The sequence below is a fragment of the Microcaecilia unicolor genome, chromosome 1 (genome assembly GCF_901765095.1).
Source record: "Microcaecilia unicolor chromosome 1, aMicUni1.1, whole genome shotgun sequence".
NCBI classification, from domain to species: domain Eukaryota; kingdom Metazoa; phylum Chordata; class Amphibia; order Gymnophiona; family Siphonopidae; genus Microcaecilia; species Microcaecilia unicolor.
The window spans coordinates 687,950,068-687,969,334 of record NC_044031.1 but is presented as its reverse complement, the minus strand read 5'-3'; the positions used below and the strand labels follow the sequence as shown (position 1 = coordinate 687,969,334).

At 45.6% G+C, this 19,267-nt stretch overlaps 1 protein-coding gene across 1 annotated transcript in view; it reads left to right on the top strand.

The window, feature by feature from the left end:
* The window catches only part of LOC115460620 (kunitz-type U19-barytoxin-Tl1a-like), a 79,270-nt gene extending 63,540 nt beyond the window's left edge, over positions 1 to 15,730 (top strand). Inside the window, exons 4-5 of the mRNA XM_030190391.1 lie at positions 2,633 to 2,677; positions 15,422 to 15,730. Of these exons, the coding sequence (XP_030046251.1) occupies positions 2,633 to 2,677; positions 15,422 to 15,507 (131 nt within the window). The 3' untranslated portion in view covers positions 15,508 to 15,730. The remainder of the gene's footprint in view (positions 1 to 2,632; positions 2,678 to 15,421) is intronic.
* Positions 15,731 to 19,267: the final 3,537 nt, after the last annotated feature.

The window sequence follows — 19,267 nt, the reverse complement described above, 5'->3', positions numbered from 1 at the left end:
CTCAATGGAGAAAGGTAGATAGTGGGGTTCTGCAGGGGTCTGTGCTGGGACCACTGCTTTTTAACATATTTATAAATGATCTAGAGATGGGAGTAACTAGTGAGGTAATTAAATCTGCTGATAACACAAGGTTATTCAAAGTAGAGACCTGCATGGGAACAGGGTTCCCGCAGGGACAGAGGCAGTTCTGCGGGGATCCCGTGAGGACGGAAGCAGTTTTTGTGGGGTTCCCGTGGGGGTGGAAACAATTCCTGCAGGGTTTGAGTGGAAGTGTATGTTGCACTTGTGCCAGACTCTCACCTATCAAGTACCAAGTTCTTTGAGTGCTGTCTCCTCCTCCTTGCTTTAACAGCACAGATGTGGAAAGTCTCCATTAAGGAGCTGGTAAAGACACAAATGGTGACAGAATTCAAAAAGGCGTAGGAAGAACACAGAGGATCTCTAATTAGAAAATGGAAGTTTTAAAAAAAACCTAAACTTAAATGGCTGCATATATGTGGCTGTGTCGAGTGACGCTAAGATGGCGACTCCAGCTGTGATGAACTAAGACTGATACCAGGCAGATTTGTATGGTTGTGTCTCATATATGGCAATCTGGTTTTGGATGGGCTGGAGAGGACTTAGGTAGCAACTTTAATGGCTGGAACATGAGGACAGTGCTGGACAGACTTTTATGGTGTGTCCCCCGCAAACGAGAAAACAAATAGGCTAGAGTGGGCTTCGACAGCAACTCCAGCAGTTGGAACATAAGAATAGGGCCGTGCGGACTTCTATTGTCTATGTCCCAGAAACACCAAAGAAAGACCATAATCAAGTACATAATATCACATTCATTGTCGATTTAATCATGAATTGATAATGAGTATGACTATTGGGCAGACTGGATAGATCGTTCAGGTTTTTATCTGCTGTCACTTACTATGTTACTATTAATCCTCTCTGCTCCCTGGCTGATGCGCAGACCTCAGCTCTGACACAGGCACGAGCATCAGATGTCACCTGACCTACTGGAGTGTGCATGTGGCGACCTCTTAGCACTCAGTGCCAGTGAATCAGAGACAAGTCTTTTATATATGTGCATCACAGTGTTCCAAGTTCTAACTTCTGTTCCGTCCTTGCCAGCAGTGCTATGCTCGAACCCAGAGAGAGTCTGACAGGCTTATTTTCGAAAGAGAAGGGCACCCATCTTCCGACACAAATCGGGAGATGGGTGTCCTTCTCTCAGGATCGCCCAAATCGGCATAATCGAAAGCTGATTTTGGGTGTCCTCAACTGCTTTCCATCGCGGGGACGACCAAAGTTCACAGGGGCGTGTTGGAAGTGCAGCGAAGGTGGGACTGGGGCGTGCCTAACACATGGGCGTCCTCGACCGATACTGGAAAAAAGAAGGGCGTCCCTGACGAGCACTTGGCCAACTTTACTTGCGACCAAACCTCAAACACGGTGCCCGAACTGACCAGATGACCACCAGAGGGAATCAGGGATGACCACCCCTTACTCCCCCAGTGGTCACCAACCCCTCCAACCCTAAAAAAAAAAAACTTTAAATTTTTTTTTTGCCAGCCTCAAATGTCATACCCAGCTCCATGACAGCAGTATGCAGGTCCCTGGAGCAGTTTTAGTGGGTACTGCAGTGCACTTCAACCAGGCGAACCCAGGCCCTTCCCCCCCCCCCCCCCCACCTCTTACACTTGTGGTGGTAAATGTGAGCCCTCCAAAACCCACCCGAAACCCACTGTACCCACATGTAGGTGCCCCCTTCACCCCTTAGGGCTATGGTAGTGGTGTACAGTTGTGGGGAGTGGGTTTTGGGGGCTCAGCACCCAAGGTAAGGGAGCTATGCACCTGGGAGCAATTTGTGAAGTCCACTGCAGTGCCCTAATAGTTAATGCACATTAAACAGCTAACCAGAATGGGAGTGAAGATCATGTCTTACAGTTAAAGATAATTATCGCATATTAACTGTTAATACAGCACACAATACAGAGCAGTTAATACCACCTCAAAAGATGTAGCTTAAAACTTCATGCATTATCTATTGCGCACTTAAGGGGTAATTTTCTAAAAACTCTTTTTTTGTGTGTATCTGACTACATGAGTAAAAGGTCATTTATAAAATATCAATTGGCTTAAATGTATGAGCCTTGTCAAGAAGATGGATCCTCGAGAGGTACAGTCTCGGCACAGCACAGATGGAGTTCACAAGTATGCATGTTGATTATAAAATACTGTACTTTAATCACTGTGTAAACTTTACACCTTCACTTCATTCAAGGCACGATTTCTGCCACATACAATAATATTTTGTGAAGACACTCAGGTGCCTATCACATGTCTTTATAAAACTGTGCCTATGTAAATGTCACTTGGCCTCTTAACCTAGGCGTCCTGTTATAAAATTACCTTCCATTTATATAGTTGTGACCTTTTCTCTGTTAACTGCACAGCAGAATGCTGGGAATGTCCCCAACAGTTACCAAGGTGGTTCTGCAATTACTACAGGATAAGTTTGGCAATTATCATGTGGTAACTGCAAAACCTTTAGTAAATGAGGCTCCAAGAGAATTATTACATGTGTCCTAGTACTGCAGAAAGTCCACTACTTAACAATGTCTATTTTGTGGAGCTTCAGAACATGGACTGGAGAACGACCTTGACAGTGATGATGTGGATATAGGTAAGTTAGAGCACCACTGAACTGAAAATTTTATTGACCTGCAACTGATTAGCTTGAAAATAATGCTCAGCTGAAATCATTAATGAAGTAAGAAACCCTCACCTGCTACATTATTCCTTTATTTCAGCAATTCATTTATAAGACACTTCAAAAGTGAAATGACCTTTGAATACAAAGAACACCCCAAAAGGAGGAAAACACATTCTCTACTATTCAGGTTGTTCTTTGGAGTTGTGCTGTCACACAAATCTGAGCTTACTGGAGAAATCCAGATAGAGCACACAGTTCAGTGGGATGCTGGGGCACCACTTCTGTAACTATTTAGCTCTCAGATACAGAAAAAAAAATAGTTTTTTTTCCAAAGTTATTTATAAATGTAGTCAAATTGAGTAATTTAAATAATTAAAGCCTTTCATTACATTGGGATTTATAGCCTGCTGGTACCCTAACAAGTTATAAGTGGATTACAAAACAGCAGAGCAGACAGTATCTGGGAGCTACATATAATAATAATCAAATAATTAGTCTGACCTTACAGTAAATTTACTTAGTTTTCAGATGTTTTCTTAAGTAGAGGAGTGTGGTAGCCGTGTTAGTCCACTCTTAAGGTTATCAATAGAAATCAAACAAAATAAAACATGGAAAAGAAAATAAGATGATACCTTTTTTATTGGACATAACTTAATACATTTCTTGATTAGCTTTCAAAGGTTGCCCTTCTTCGTCAGATCGGAAATAAGCAAATGTGCTAGCTGACAGTGTATATAAGTGAAAACATTCAAGCATTGCTAAAGATGACTGTTTACTTTTGTTTCTTTTTCCAAAAGTTTGTTCATTTGCTTTTTCATGCGGCTGTATGCGGTATCTCCATGTAACTAAACGAAGACCAGATTATCTCAAACAATTCTGTTCCATATTTAGCAGCCTAGTAAAAAAAACAAACCCCAAAAAAACTGTATTCAATAAGTCATAAGTCATAGAGAAAGCTGTTGTTTCTATTCATTTCTTAGAAAGAATGCACAAAAGAAGGTAAAATTAGTCCTTACCTGATAATTTTCTTTCCATTAGTCCCAACAGATCAGTGGGTTATGTCCCTCTGCCAGCAGGTGAAGATAGAGAGAACTTCAGAGGTTTACTATATATGGTCATGTGCAGTCACCTTAACCTCAATAGTGTTGATACCAAAGCAGTAGACGGAATAGGAAATCCAACAGTAAGATCTCTCCTGCCTGCATAAAGCCCATATAGGCTCCTCAACCGCTCCTGTGGGAGGGTAACAGAAAGTTTCCTTTTTGTTTTGATTTTGTTTTTTTTGTTGGTTGTAACCAAAATCAAATGAAGGGACCTGATGAAATTGAAAAAACTACTAGAAAAACACTCAACCAAGAACAACAAAGGGCAGGCCTCTGGATTGATCTGACGGGGCTAATGTAAAGAAAATAATCAGGTAAGGACTAATTTTACCTTCCATTGCATCCTACAGATCATTCCAGAGACTTGTGGGGTGTACAAAAGCAGGCCTCAAGTGGGGCGGGGCACTACAACCTCAGCACACCAGAGCAATGCTCCACAGGCCACGGCTACTCACGCTGCCATGTCAAGCCTGGAATGCCTAGTGCTGCCATGTCAAGCCTGCAATATCTAGCAAGGGAAGGACAGAAGACCAAGTGGGTGATCTGCAAAAGACATCCACAGGAAGACAGAGGACCAAGTGGCCGAACTACAAAAGGCAGTAACGGAATCTAGACGGGAGTCAGAGATGGGAGTCGGAGACCTGCAATCTGGAAGAATCGCTGCCACCCACAATGGTGGAGACTGTCCCATAGAGAGGCAATCCGAAGAAACTGCTTCCCTCAGCCAACGGCCACCACAGCTCTTGAAACCAGATCCCCTTCCTTGCAACCAGCAAGAGGACAGCATGAGGCTATGCTGGGATTCATTTCTGCTCAGCAAGTCAGGAATCTGATGATCCCACCGCAGTGTGGATGTTTCGTAAGGAGCAGTCACGTTCCTGTATACCTAAAGCTCTCCAGGTTCTGAATACGTCTTCTTCTGATCCTAGGACCAAAACAACAAAAAAAAGAAAAGAAGTGTTCCCTTAACCACAAATCACACAATGTATAAAAAAGAAAGAAGTAGGGAGTAGACCAAATGTATATCCAAACAACGTGTTTATTCTCACATAAAAAAAAAAAAGACTTGACGCTGTCCATGGTTGACACGCATTTGTTGCTGTGAAGATACCTTCTTCTTCTTGTGCTTTTACTGCATGCTGTATGATTGGATTCTCAAGCCCATTTACGTGTTACTACTACTACTTATCATTTCTATAGCGCTACTAGACGTACGCAGCGCTGTACACTTGAACATGAAGAGACAGTCCCTGTCCAATGTCAATTATCGTCAGTGGCTGAGATAATTGACATTGACTCCTAAGGCAGGCTCAGTAAGCACCAAAACGCAGGACTGCGTCAAGTCTTTCAATTGTTTTTTATGTGAGAATAAACCTGCTGTTTGGATATACATTTGGTCTACCCCCTACTTGTCTCTTTTTTATTCTTCTGATCCTGCCACAGCCACATCTGCTAATCTTAAAATGGTGAGCACTAGAAGACCGCTTCAGTCTTTTCCAGTGCATGAGGCTAAACAGGAAGTCACTTCTGCTCAGTGGGTCACCCCAGACATTGCCCCACTAAATCAGCATCTGCTAATCTAAAAAAGGTGAGCCAGCATGGCTTTTAAAGCTGCATTACCTTCCTGAGGTCCCGAGCAAAGCATGAAGAAAAGATTTGACCAATGGAACTCGCTGATCACTTCCAAATAATATAGGACTACATGGCGAACATCAAAGAAGCGGGAAAAGACAAAGGTTGATTGGGATGAAAAGCAGAAACCACCTTATGAAGAAAAGACAGGACCGTGCACCCTGTCACCTCTTCAGGAGAACTCAGAAGGATCTCAAGAGGATAAGTCGGGAGTTCTGAAACCCTGCTAGGACTGAACCTGGATAGCTGAAGAAAACTAGGCTGCCCCGGACGATAATACCTGGTCTCCTTAAAACAAGGGCGAGCCTGACCCGACTGCAGTGAAAGCAGCAGGCTTGCCTCCAGCATTCCCTTTCGTTTCCTCTCAGTGTCCCACCCTCCTCTGATGTAATTTCCTGTTTCCGTGAGGGCAGAACACAGGGCGGCAGGAAGGAAAGGAGAGCTGTTGTGGGAAGCTGAGGGCGGTGGTGTCCTGGCAGTGGTAAGCATGGCTTAGGTCGGCGCCACCCTGCCATGCTTACTGCGTTGCACCGGCCCTGCACATTGACAAAAGGAACAGACAACTAAGCGGTGGATTGGATTCAAACTATTATGGGAGTCCGGGCGGCTAAGATTATAGCCAGCTGCTTGTTTCATATGGTACCCTCAGAGTTCCTGGTGCGCAAGCGGCAGTTGAGTTATCATATCTTTGCTGCAGGACAACTGGTGTTGGATTCTGCTTGGAAACAGCCATCTCTTCTAGGACTGTCAGTAGTGCAGGCTAAAGTGTCTTATGTTTATTTAATATCTAAGCTTACTGCACTGCAAAGGAACAAGTTAGCTCAGTTTCGTCAGGAGGATGGGCCTAGTGTCATATCTTACACTGCTTTGTTTAATCTCTACTCTTAGCTTGTTCATGGAGAAGGGGGAGAGTGGGTTTGACTTGATGTGTATTATTGTTATGTACTAAAGAGTCACAGTATGTCTTTCTAAGCTGTAGAGGGGGACTTGGGGGTTTTCTTTGTACTGTTCAGTTCATTTATTAATAAAAGCTAATGGAAAAGGAAAAGGCAAAAGGAGCAGACAGATTCAGTAAATTTATTGGCATTACAATTTTATCTATGTTGCCAAAGTAATATGTAGCAGTTAAGGTAAAAAGAAAAAGACAAAGAAGTACTGGGAGAGGAAAAAGGGGGCAAGAAAGAGGTGAAGGTAATGGAAAGGGGTTACTAGTTAAGAGAGACAATGCTGCACTGAAATGCTGGAAGAGGCAGAAAGGGAAGGGAGGCTAGGTGATGGGGACAGGGACTGATAGTGGAGCTGTAAATCAGGAGTATTCACAGGCTATGAGGGTCAGGGGAACTCAGAGGGAGCATGAGTTGTGTGGGGGAAGTTTGCTAGCAGGAGGAGACATGAACTAGGAGAGAGGAAGAAGAGCAGCCATAGACAGAAGAGGAGCTGAAATAAATGGAAGAGTGAGAGAGGGAGGGAGGGAAAGGGGGGTCATGGTGGAAAGAAGAGACATGAAGGTGATTAAAGGGTGAAAAGAGGAAGAGGGAAAAAGACTAGAAGAAAGTGAGATGAGAGAAGCTGTGGAGAGAAACCATGGAGAGACAAATATACCTGGAGGAAAGAAGAATAATGATGACATGGGAGGAAGACTGGAAGAGAATCCTTAAAAGAAGGAATATGATGCCAGAGAGAAAACCAAGAACAAGTAGAGACAGAGGACTAAAGTTAAGCTACAGACACAAAGGTTGGAAACCTGTTCAAGTTTTTAGTGAAGATTTCTGTGCTAGCTGAGCTGGTCAGCTGGATCAAGGGCAAGCAATAGCTATATTTTGCCCTTCTTCTCCAGCCCTGTAGTCACAAGAATGGTGAAATTAGATCTTACCTGCTAATTTTCTTTCCTCTAGACCCTCCAGACCGGTCAAGACGCGTGGGTTATGTCCTCCTACCAGCAGAGGGAGACTGAGAAAACACTAAGCTTTTGAAGCCTTTATATATAACCTGTGCAGAACCTCCACTAGCCAGTATAACCCTGACAAAGCAGAGAAACAAAAAACACTAACAACAACTAGCAACCCTGTACGTGGTCACAGTAAACTGCAAAAACAAGAAACATCTTCCGCTTGCTCTTACGGAAACATGTTCCTTTGCCTTTGATAAAACAGTTGGGCTTCTACAGGTGGACTATCAAAGAAGAGCCCCACCTGTCCCGGACTCCTATCACAAAACAGAAATAAACAGTCTGCAATTAGAGAAACAACAATCTACAGCAGCCAAGAATTATCCAACAAACACACCTCCTGGCCTCCAATACAGACAGGGCGGGCTCTTGACCGGTCTGGAGGGTCTAGAGGAAAGAAAATTAGCAGGTAAGATCTAATTTCACCTTCCTCAGCGACCCTCCAGACCGGTCAAGACGCGTGGGACGTACCAGAGCAGTAACTAACTTACGGGAGGGACCTACTAAGGCCAGAGGTCAAAACTGCTGCCCCAAAGCGCACCTCGTCCTTTGCATGCACAGGAATCCTATAATGCTTCACAAAGGAATGCAACGAAAACCAAACCGCAGCCCAACAAATATCTAACAGAGAAATCATACTATTCTCCGCCCACGAGGCTGCCATTCCCCTAGTGGAATGAGCAGACCAGCCCCTAGGCACCACAGGACCCTTCACCAAGTAAGCAGATGCAACCGCCTCCTTCAACCACCGTGCTATGGTCACCTTAGGAGCCGCTGCACCCTTCTTTGGGCCACCATGAAGAACGAACAAACGGTCAGAGGCTCTGAAGTCCTGAGTTCCAGAGAGATAACAACTCAAAACTCTCCGGACATCCAGCTTGGCAATACCACGCTGCTCCGAATCTCCAGCCATATCACCCAACACTGGCAGAGAGATGACCTGATTAACATGGAACTCGGAAACCACCTTGGGCAAAAAAAGGAAAGCACCGTCCGCAACGAAACCTTTCCCTCAGAAAGGACAAAAATGGTTCCCTACAAGACAAAGCCTGAAGCTCTGAAACACTCCGTGCTGAAGTAATCGCCACCAACAAGACCGTCTTTAAAGATAAATCCTTACAAGATGCCGATACCAGCGGCACAAACGGAGGCCTGATCAAAGCATCCAAAACTAGCTTCAAATCCCACGGAGGCACCATCCATCACTGAGGTGGACGCAGCAACTTAACACCCTTCAAAAAACGCACTACCTCAGGCACAGACGCGAAGGACTTTCACTGAAGCTTCCCACGAAAACATGACAAAGCTGCCACCTGAACCTTCAGTGTAGACAAGGCCAGACCCCTATCAACACCATCGTGCAAAAATTCCAAAACTTCCGCCACCGAAGAGCGAAACGGCCGAACTCGATGGTTTTCACACCAGTGCTCAAAGATTCTCCAAACCCGGACATACGCCAAGGAAGTGGATCGTCTACGGCAACTCAACATCGTAGCAAAGCCACTGGACGAAAGCCCCTTCTTCTTCAACTTGTGCCGCTCAAGAGCCAAGCCATAAGCGAAAACAGAGCCGGATCCGGCATGATTATCGGGCTTTGACACAGAACTGATCCCAACAAAGGCAGGGCCGCCGCCCCTGCCAACCGCACCAGGTCTCCGTACCATGGTCGATGCTGCCAATCCGGAGCTACCAGAATCACCCGACCGAAGTGATGTTCGATGCGCTATATTACTCGACCGACTAACAGCCACGGAGGAAACACATACAGTCACTCCCGAGGCCAAGGCAACAGAAGAGCGTCGATTCCCTCCGCTCGAGGGTCTCTTCAGCGACTGAAAAAAAAAAAAAAAAATCTCTGAACTTCGTTGCCCTAAGATCACCGAAAGTCCCCAGACCGACACAACTCACTGGAACACTGACCGAAGAAGAGACCACTCTCTGGGATCTAGAGTGTGCCTGCTGAGATAATCTGCATCTATGTGACCTACCCCGGCCACATGCGCTGCCAAGAGAGCCTGAAGATGAGTTCAACTGCGCCGCCAAGGCTCTTCGTCCCCCCTTGACGGTTGACATATGCTACTGCCATGGCATTGTCACAGAGCACTCGGACTGCCTTGTGGCGAACCACCGACGTCAAGGCCTGGAGCACCACCCGAATGGCCCGAGTTTCCAGCCGGTTGATGGACCACTCTGCTTCTGCCCGAGACCACCGGCCTTGAGCTACCTGACCGAGACAATGTGCCCCCCAACCTTGCAGACTGGCATCCGTGACCATTACCAGCCCCTGTGGGGACTCCAACGGCATTCCTGTTCCCAAATTGCGCGGGTTGAGCCACCAGCGGAGACTGAGACGAGGGGCCACCGACAGCGGACAACACATTTCCAAGTCCTGCGACAGAGGGGACCAACGACTGAACAGAGCTGACTGTACCTGACGCATGTGCGCCCTGGCCCACGGAACTACCTCTATGGTCGCCGCCATCAGGCCCAGGACCTGACGATAAGTACGGGCCGTCGGCGCCTTCTCTGCAAGGAACCGACAAATCGGACCCTGTAACTTGGAACCAAAAGGCTGCACGAAGGAAAGTGAAGATAAGCTTCCGTCAAATCCAGGGAAGTGAGAAACTCTCCTTTCCGGACCGCACCAGTGACCGACCGCAACGTCTCCATCCGGAAAGAGGGCACCTTGAGTGCCGCATTGACCCTTTTGAGATCTAAAATGGGACGAAAAGTGTCCTCTTTCTTGTGGACCACAAAATAGATCAAATAGCACCCTGAGCGTTGCTGATCTGAAGGAACAGGAACCACGGCTCCCAATGCGAGCAGCCACCGCAGAGTGTCCCTCACTGCTGCCCTCTTGCTCCAAGACCGACAGAGGGATTCCAGAAACACTTCGGGAGAACAGCGCATATCCGCCTCGAAACACCTTGAGAACCCACTGATCTGACCTGATTTGGGCCCAGCTCTGGTAAAACAGACTCAGCCGAGCCCTAACATGCACCAGAGCCTGAGCCCGCACACCTTCATTGGGAAATGCGGCGTGAATACTTACCTCCTACGGAAAAGCCATGCCCTCCGCGACGATTCTCACGAAAGAACTGTGCGCGCTGGAAAAACCGACCCCTAGAGGTCCTACTACTATTAAACATTTCTATAGCACTACTAGACATACAGCGCTGTCCAAATTAACATGAAAAGACAGTCCCTGCTCAACAGAGCTCACAATCTAAATTGGACAGACAAACAGACAGCTAGGGGTAGGTCCCACTCGATCTGCCCGGCCTATACCGCTGAGCCTCCCTAAACCGTCCCCGAGAGGAACTAGTTCTGGCCCCTGCCTTGAACCGAAAATCTGGAAGCCATAGAACCTTGGTATCACTAAGACCTCACACTAACTTGTCCAAATCTTCTCCAAAGAGCATAGCTCCCTTAAGTGGCAGAGACCCACAACCATAGCCATATTTTTTGTCTGAAGTAGGCAACAAATCATAAAAGCCTCAGACAAAAAGGATGAACCCATGTCCAAGTCGGCTAACTCCTGACCCCCAGAAGAACCAACATCTACCGAATCATCCAGGAGCTTCTCGGCCCAACGAAAACATGCCCGAGCTACCAGACCCCCACAAACCGAGGCCTGCAGGGCTAGAGCCGACAAAACAAAACTACGCTTGAGAAAAGATCCCAACTTCCTATCCTGAGGATCACGGAGGGCCGTTCCTCCATCAACCGGGATAGCCGTAGCTATAATTACTGCCGTCACTACTGCATCTACCGTGGGAGCCTTAAAGGAATCCCTATCGTCCTGAGGGAGGGGATAAAGCCTCGCCATTGCCTTTGCCACCTTACACGGCAAATCCCATTCCTGACAAATCATCTCCCGGAGATCCTTGTTCATAGGGAAGGATCACGCCTGACGCTGAATGCCCTTCACCAACGGATCCTGGACAGTTTCCCCCAAAGCCACCTCAGGACCAAACTGAAGGGTGGACGACACCTGATCTATGAGTTCTGACAGCTCATCTCTATGGAAAATCCGCACTATTGAAGGATCCTCTCCAGGAATCCACCAATCCTGCTCCTGAGAGCCGTCAATTCCATCTGACTCCCCCAGATCACTAAGCACAGCTTCTGCAGCTACAGGAGAAAAACATTGCCTGTCCTCTGACCACTCTAACCGTGGTCTCTCAGCCAAGACGGAAATAGCCCCCTCTTCCAATTAGGGGGGGGGGGGGTCCCGATCTCCAGGCCTGATACCGCGTCCAGACAAAATCTGGAGGAAAGCCCACCATTCCTGGACCGTCATTAGGCCCTTTTGTGCCAAAAACGGAGGCCGCAGGCCCAAAAACAGCTGGCTCCACGGGCCGCGTCAGACTCAAGATGGTGGCTGTTCCCGCCGAAACTGTTCCCGCTGACAGCGGCCCTGCCTACGCTCCCGCTGACCCGGAGACTCCCGACACCATCGATCCCTCCGCGGTCAAGTCGGGGGGTGCCGCAGCCACCTTTATAGGTGCACCGCAAAGCTACACTGAGCACCCGGCGCCTCTACCCCTCGCCACGAGCACGCGCGACATCGGAGGAGCTGGGCCGCCATAAACCACGAGGGAAGGGAAAAGCTGTTCCGCAAACGCGCCAAACCAAAAACTCCCTCACACTGCAAAAGCACTGAAGAAAGCGCTGCTCTCTCGTTCCAGCAAGGAATCGAAACCCCCGTTCGGTCCGCTGAAAATAAAGAAATAAATGCCCTTAAAGGCACAGTACTCCAACTCTGGCAGCTGGAAATTGTAAGGCACTCAAGGCTACAATACTGAGAAAGCAGCCGAGGCACAAAGCTGCCAAGCAAAACGAAATAGAATAACTGACCTTAAAGGCACAGTACTCTAATTCTGGCATCTGGAAATTGTAAGGCACTCAAGGCTACAATACTGAGAAAGCAGCCGAGGCACAAAGCTGCCAAGCAAAACGAAATAGAATAACTGACCTTAAAGGCACAGTACTCTAATTCTGGCATCAGGAAATTGTAAGGCACTCAAGGCTACAATACTGAGAAAGCAGCCGAGGCACAAAGCTGCCAAGCAAACAGAAATAGAGAGCAGCACAGGGGGAGGGACCCAAACATAGGTGTAACACCCCAGGGGGAAAAACTGGGCCCCACCAGACCCAGGGCCCCAAAGCACTTTTTTTTTTTTTTTTTTTTTTACACACACGTACAGGGTACTGCAACAGAATAAAGTTTGGAAGGAAAAAATCCTACGACCCAATGACAAACTACCTCACCAGACTATTGGAGACTGCACAGGCTGTCAACTGCTACCTCTGCTGAGACTGAGAAAATACTGGCTAGTGGAGGTTCTGCACAGGTTATATATAAAGGCTTCAAAAGCTTAGTGTTTTCTCAGTCTCCCTCTGCTGGTAGGAGGACATAACCCACGCGTCTTGACCGGTCTGGAGGGTCGCTGAGGAATAAAATGTTATTTTACTGAAAGGACATGGGGGATCTATGTGTTGCCAGTATTTGATGCCATAGTCTGAAAAATATCTTTAAAATTGTTTCTCTTTGCCAGCTCTGAAATGCAGAGACCTCTGTTTCAGTCTCAAATTGAAAGGAGAACAGAGATTACTGCCTTTTTTCACAAAAATAAAAGTCATTCCCTTGTTACATCTTATGAGACAGTGGTGTTGGACTAAGTGGGCTCATCATGCTGTACCATCCTAAAGAAATAACATGGTGGCAGCAGTAAGAGGTTGCAGGAGAGATGGGTGGAGTTTGGAAAGGGGTAAGGGGTTCTTGGTTTGGTTTTCCTCTTGGCTCATCTACTAACCCTGGCTTTCCATTCTCACTCCCATCTCTTCTACAGGCTAGCTTTTGGGATACGTGACCTATGTGTTGTGCAGAGAACCATAAATGAGGGAGTGCTGCTATAGTGGTGTGCAACCCCCACATCCTTCCATATCATGTGGGCTCGGAAAAAAGGGGAGTGTGGGGGGCAGGGGGAAATGGTGCTAGGTAGAGAATGGAGGAGAAAGAAGGGGATGTTTGGTAAAAGGAGAGAGTAAGAGGGATGTTGTGCTGGAGTCGTGACTAACAAAGGAGGGGGCATTGTGCCAAAGCTTTTACCACTAAATGAGGTGCCAATTTCAATTTTTGAAGAAGGAACTAGAGTCAGTGCTAATTCAACTCCCCAAGCAGACCACTTACTCTGTGACCACTAGAGCTTTAGCAGGTGGACTGGCACACAGTGAGATGATATGAATACATGCCTTTCGGTTCACTGATTTCCTGCTCAGCATGGGACCTTTGGGCTTTTCAGTCTGAGACAGGAAGTACCATATGCAAATGTGGCCCTAGGGGCTGCGCAGCAGTTGATTACTGAAATTCCAAGGTTTGTGCATGCAGGTGTTGGAGCAGCTCATAGGGCCTTTCTGGATGTGAAATTGCTATTATAGTTCAGTCTGAGTTCTAGATATGAATGGTGTTCGAGGCTCTGAGAAGGGGGAGTAGGAATATGAGGGATGAGTGAGCCTAGCCTGCAGGGGAGGGGCACTGACCAAGGCAGCGTGAGAGGGAACCTAATAAGGGAAGGAATAGTTCAGGTCAGAAAAGTAGAAAACAGAGAAGTATAGAATGGGGGAGTGATGTAGGTATTGGGAGACAGAAATGAGGGGAAAATAGAATAAGAAAGTGAGAGGAGGAAGTAGACATTAAGGCAGGAAGGGACTGAGAAAGAAGTGGGGATGGTCTGAGAAAAAAGAAAGTATATGGTGTTCACAGGTTAGGTAGGGAAGAGGGACTATTGAGGACTGGCTAGAAAGGGGTGAATATGGGTTAAATATGGGCCAGGGTGAACTGGAAGGCATAAGGTGTGTGTGGGGGGTAGATGGGTAGAGAGCAGGATGGTAAACTGTGGCAATGAGCTGGGGTTGGGGAAGAAGAGAAACCGATGATACTTGAAGTGCTACCCCTATCATTTCTTTTACTCACAAGTCATCCCTGTGTGTGTGACAACTGCTGTGGTCTTCATTTAAAGATAGTCTGACCAGTTGAGTTCACAACCCATCATGCTTTAATTTCCTTTATATGGACTTGGTAATTTGTGCCGAGTTAAGCACCCCCAATCATTTAGAAAAGTTGTCTTCTATGTCTGAGTCTGTCCCTTTCACCTTCATCCTATCCCCCTGCTTCCAGAGTTTCCTTTCAATTGAAAGAGACCTACCTCCTGTGAATTTACATGGAGGTATTTAGATGTCTCTATCATATCTTCTCTCTCCCGCCTTTCTTCCATAAGAACATAAGCGTTGCCATACTGGGACAGTCCGAAAGTCCATCAAGCCCAGTATCTTGTTTCTAACAATGGCCAATCCAGGTCACAAGTACCTGGCAAGAACCCAGAACAGTAAAACAGATTTTATGTCGCTTATCCTAGAAATAAGCATTGGATTTTCCCAAGTCCATCTTAATAATGGCTTATAGACTTTTCTTTTAGGAAATTATCCAAACCTTTTTTTTTTTTAAACCTTGCTAAGCTAACTGCTTTTACCACATTCTCTGGCAACAAATTCCAGAGTTTAATTACACGTTGGAAGAAGAAATATTTTCTCCAGTTTATTTTAAAATTTAGTACTTAGCAGCTTCATTGCATGGTATTTGGGTACACCTGTATGGCGAACCTGGTGAGCTAGTATGAAGATCTTAAATTTGACACTACAATATACTAGGAGCCAATGCTACAACGTTTGTGGAATTTAAAAATTGCCTATGTACATTTCAAACAGCATTAGCTATTCCAAACTGCCTTCTATGTAGCCCAGCTGTTGCAATTACAAACAATGTTGCTCAGTATGGTGCGTTAATGTTATATTAACTAAATGGACACTATAAAAAACATTCTTGTGAACTGAATACTAGAAGAATATACAAACGTAAACAGTGAATAACCTCAAAACATTTGTCTGCAGTCATCATTGAAACAAAACCCTGAAGTACATTAGACTGCTGCTCTATTCAATTAATCAGGATCTGTTTTCTTCTTGCAGGCCTCATACTAGGCGTCACCATAGGATGTGTTGCAGCAGTGGTTTTGGTGGTGGCTCTGATCATCTTCCTGAAGAACAGAAAGTAACAAATAGTCAGCCTAATAGAGACGAGGCTTCAAGAAAGCATTTTGTAAACTCTGAACTGTCTTTGCTCTAACTGCACAAAATGTCCCTTCCTTGCCTGACTACAGACTCAAAGCTACTATTAGTCCGTGCTCTTGTCCTTAGCATGATGGACAGCAGGGAAGACTGTGGTAGCAAACAGCAACATTGTGAGCTACTGCCCTTGTTGGGGGGGGGGGGGGGGGTCTTTTACAATGGCACGGTAGAATTTTTAGCACACACTAAACGTAAGAGGTCCATAGGAATATATGGGTGTCTCTAGTGTTTAGCTCATGCTTATTTTCAGCGCTCATGCTAAAAATGCTAGCATGCCTTTGTAAAAGGCCCATTTGGCTATTAATCATGCCCAATTTATTTCAGTTAGACCCAGATTGACTGTTTTGCTCAAATTGAACACCAGAGCTGGTTTAATCATTAGGGACACTAGATTGTAAGGTGGGGGGCCAGCAGGCTTCTGGTGGGAGGAGGAAAGAAGCAAAGAACAGCAGCACTCACAGCAAAACAATATGTCTTCACAGCAACACACATTCAAAGGGCCATCTGGCCCAAATTTCAATCACTTTGTCTTTACATCTTTGTGTGCATAACAGCCACACTAAGGGGCTGATGCAAAAAGCATTACCGCAGCTTTAAACCAGTTTTACTGCTGGTTTTATTGGCTAAGCAATGCTGGTTTTAGCATGGGTATTAACCTGTACAGAAATCATTAGTGCAGACTGCATTAAATACCGCCGCCAGACTCATATTTGAAAAACCAAATACGAAAGTGCAAAACCCTTAAGAGTTTTCATTGGCTCCCACTCAAGGAACGCATTGCGTTCAAAATCTGCACGACTGTACACAAAATCATTCACGCAGACGCCCCAATCTACATGCTAAACCTTGTGGACCTGCCTCCCAGGAACGCCATAAGATCATCCCGCAAATTTCTCAACCTGCACTTCCCCAGCTGTAAAGGATTAAAATACACCTTCTCTTACATGAGTACGCAGCTGTGGAATGCATTGCCTACAGCCCTGAAAGCAATTGACGAAATAACTAGCTTCCGCAAATCTTTGAAGACTCATCTCTTCAACAAGGCCTACTAAGAGAACCCACAGCCTCACAACATTCTCACATTACCTCACCAATATTCCCAATTATTAAAGTCCACCTTCCATACCATCCGAATAACACCTTCCTTCCTTCCTTCTTTCTTCCTTTACTTAATCTCTGTACAATACTAAGTGTTTTTGTTATCATGAAATGACTATACCATAACAAACTATGTAAGCCACATTGAGCCTGCAAATAGGTGGGAAAATGTGGGATACAAATGCAATAAATAAATAAATTCATTAATTAAAAGGCATGTTGATGCAGTCATTAGGTATTCCAATGGTTCCCAAACATGTCTGGGGGAAAGGTTTTCAGGATATCCACAACATTCATGAGAGAAATTTGCATGCACCTCCTTCCACTGCATGCAAATCTCTCTCATGAATATTCATTGTGGATATCCTGAAAACCTGTCTGCTAGACATTCCTCCAGGACTGGTTTGGGAGCCACTGATGTATTCCTTGGCCATGCTCAGAAAATACGTTTCTCACGCGCATTGTATGCTGGAAACTTTTCACCAGGTCCAGGGCAGCATAGAAAGGATGGTTGAGAGGAGTGGGTGTCTAGTGGTGCCCTCTCTCTCTCTCTCCAACCTAACCCCTCTTGCCCTGGACTGCTTCCTGCACTGGCCTCTTGCAGTCTCCATCCCTCTCCCCCACCCTACCCAAACACCCCACCTCTTCAGTCTAGTGCCCCACCACCTCCTGATTGCTTTCTGACTTGACTTCCCTCCCTCCCTTGGATACTTAAAAAAAAAAAAGGTTTCCAAGGTGGTCTAATGGCCCCCTTTATCCTAATATTAAAAGAAATAAGAAGCCATGGTGGTCTAGTGGCCCCACAGTCAACTGATCGTCGTTTGTTTCATCCTCTACTCCTTTTTTTTACTGTGATTCCAGATGTAGATGCTCTGTTCCTGTTTTTCTGCTTTTGGTCTAGTGGCCCCTCCATACACACATTTCCTGGTAGTCTAGTAGTCCTCTCCCTCTCCTCCCCCAGTCCCTCCCAAAATCCCTGGTAATCTAGTGGGGCCCCCTACTCCACGATCCCAAGCCTAGGCCCCCTCCCCCAGCCCTATAGTTCAAACAAGGCAGGAGCAATGCCCACTCGCTTTTGCCTCTAGTACTGTCATCTTCAAAATGGCAGTGCGATGCACTGCGCAGGTCCTGTTTACCATATTTGAAAAACCACCTGGTACATCCCAGGGTTCCGCCATTTTTAGGTTTATTCACAATAATATTCATAATCAGGGAATAAAAGTCACCAATAACAGTAACCAAAATAACTGTGAAAAAGAAGAAGCCCTCAGATATTTCTTTCGCCCATGCCATGGTGCAATAACTGCTGATTGATTGAACTGTCTTGCATTTCTTTCATCGGACAAATCTCCAAGATAAGTGCAAGACTGCAAATATGCAAAAGTGATTTTTATCATATAGTCTCTAAAATCATAGAGTATAATGGATATATCCACTTATCTGTTGCAATCACAAAGCCTTAGTTGCAAACTTAATTAGCACAATGTGGAGAAGCAATCAGGTAACTCCCGTTAACTAATGTCCAATGCTTCATGTTTCATCTTGGCGATTTCTTCAGGGACTCAGGAGAGTATCCTCTCGCCGACAGTATCAGCAACAGAATGCCAGCAATACAGGTTCCAGCTGGATGTGACCTTCTTTTAAATAACTCCAGGCAAGGAGAGCGGTCTCCTAAAGATGACATCATCACACAAAACTTTATTGAGATACAAGGAAAACGTAAGCAGTGGCTAAATTACTGAGAACTATATGAAAAGTTCATAAACACAGGCATAAACATAACGACATAAAGATGATTCAAGTAAAACAAATTAAACATTTTTAATATAAAAGTTCAAAAAAAATCCACCACCCTGACCCAACTTCTCTAAATAACAGAGTTCCATTCAATAGAGTCATTCAAATCCTGAGGAGAAACAGCCTGTAATTCAAATATTCAAAATTGTTCACTGTGGGCTAGTAGTAAATCATGATCCCCGCTGCGAATAGACAGAAAAACGTGATCAATGATATGCCACTGAAGATCTTGAAAACCATGTTGTTGCTGAAGGCAATGTGCCACCAAAGGCGCTGTAAGAGTAGTAGTGTGCAACTTAGTTCCACTAATTGTGTTTTCATTCTTCTACTATTAAGTCCAACATAAATGAAATCACACGGACATTGGATAACATAAATCGCATAAGAAGTACAGTCTGTGGTATGATGTAAACAATATATCTTCAATGTCCTAGGATTTTTCTATTCCCTACAAACAGATGTTTGAAAGCAAAACTGGCATTGTCCACAAGGATGATGTCCCATGATGTGAACAGGAGCTTCCGATTGAGTTATTGTGACTAAGAGGGGCATTTTCAAAAGAAACATCCAAGTTACGATTTGGACGTCCTTGCATAATGGCAAAATCTAGGGGCGGGGAAACCCGTATTTTCGAAACAAGACGGACGTCCATCTTTCGTTTCGAAAATACCGTCAGGGACGTCTAAATCCTTAAATTTCACCGTCCCTAGACGTGAACGTTTCTGATTTTCGGTGATTTTCGAAACCAAAGACGTCCATGTCAAAAACCTCCTAATGCAAGCGATTTGGGCA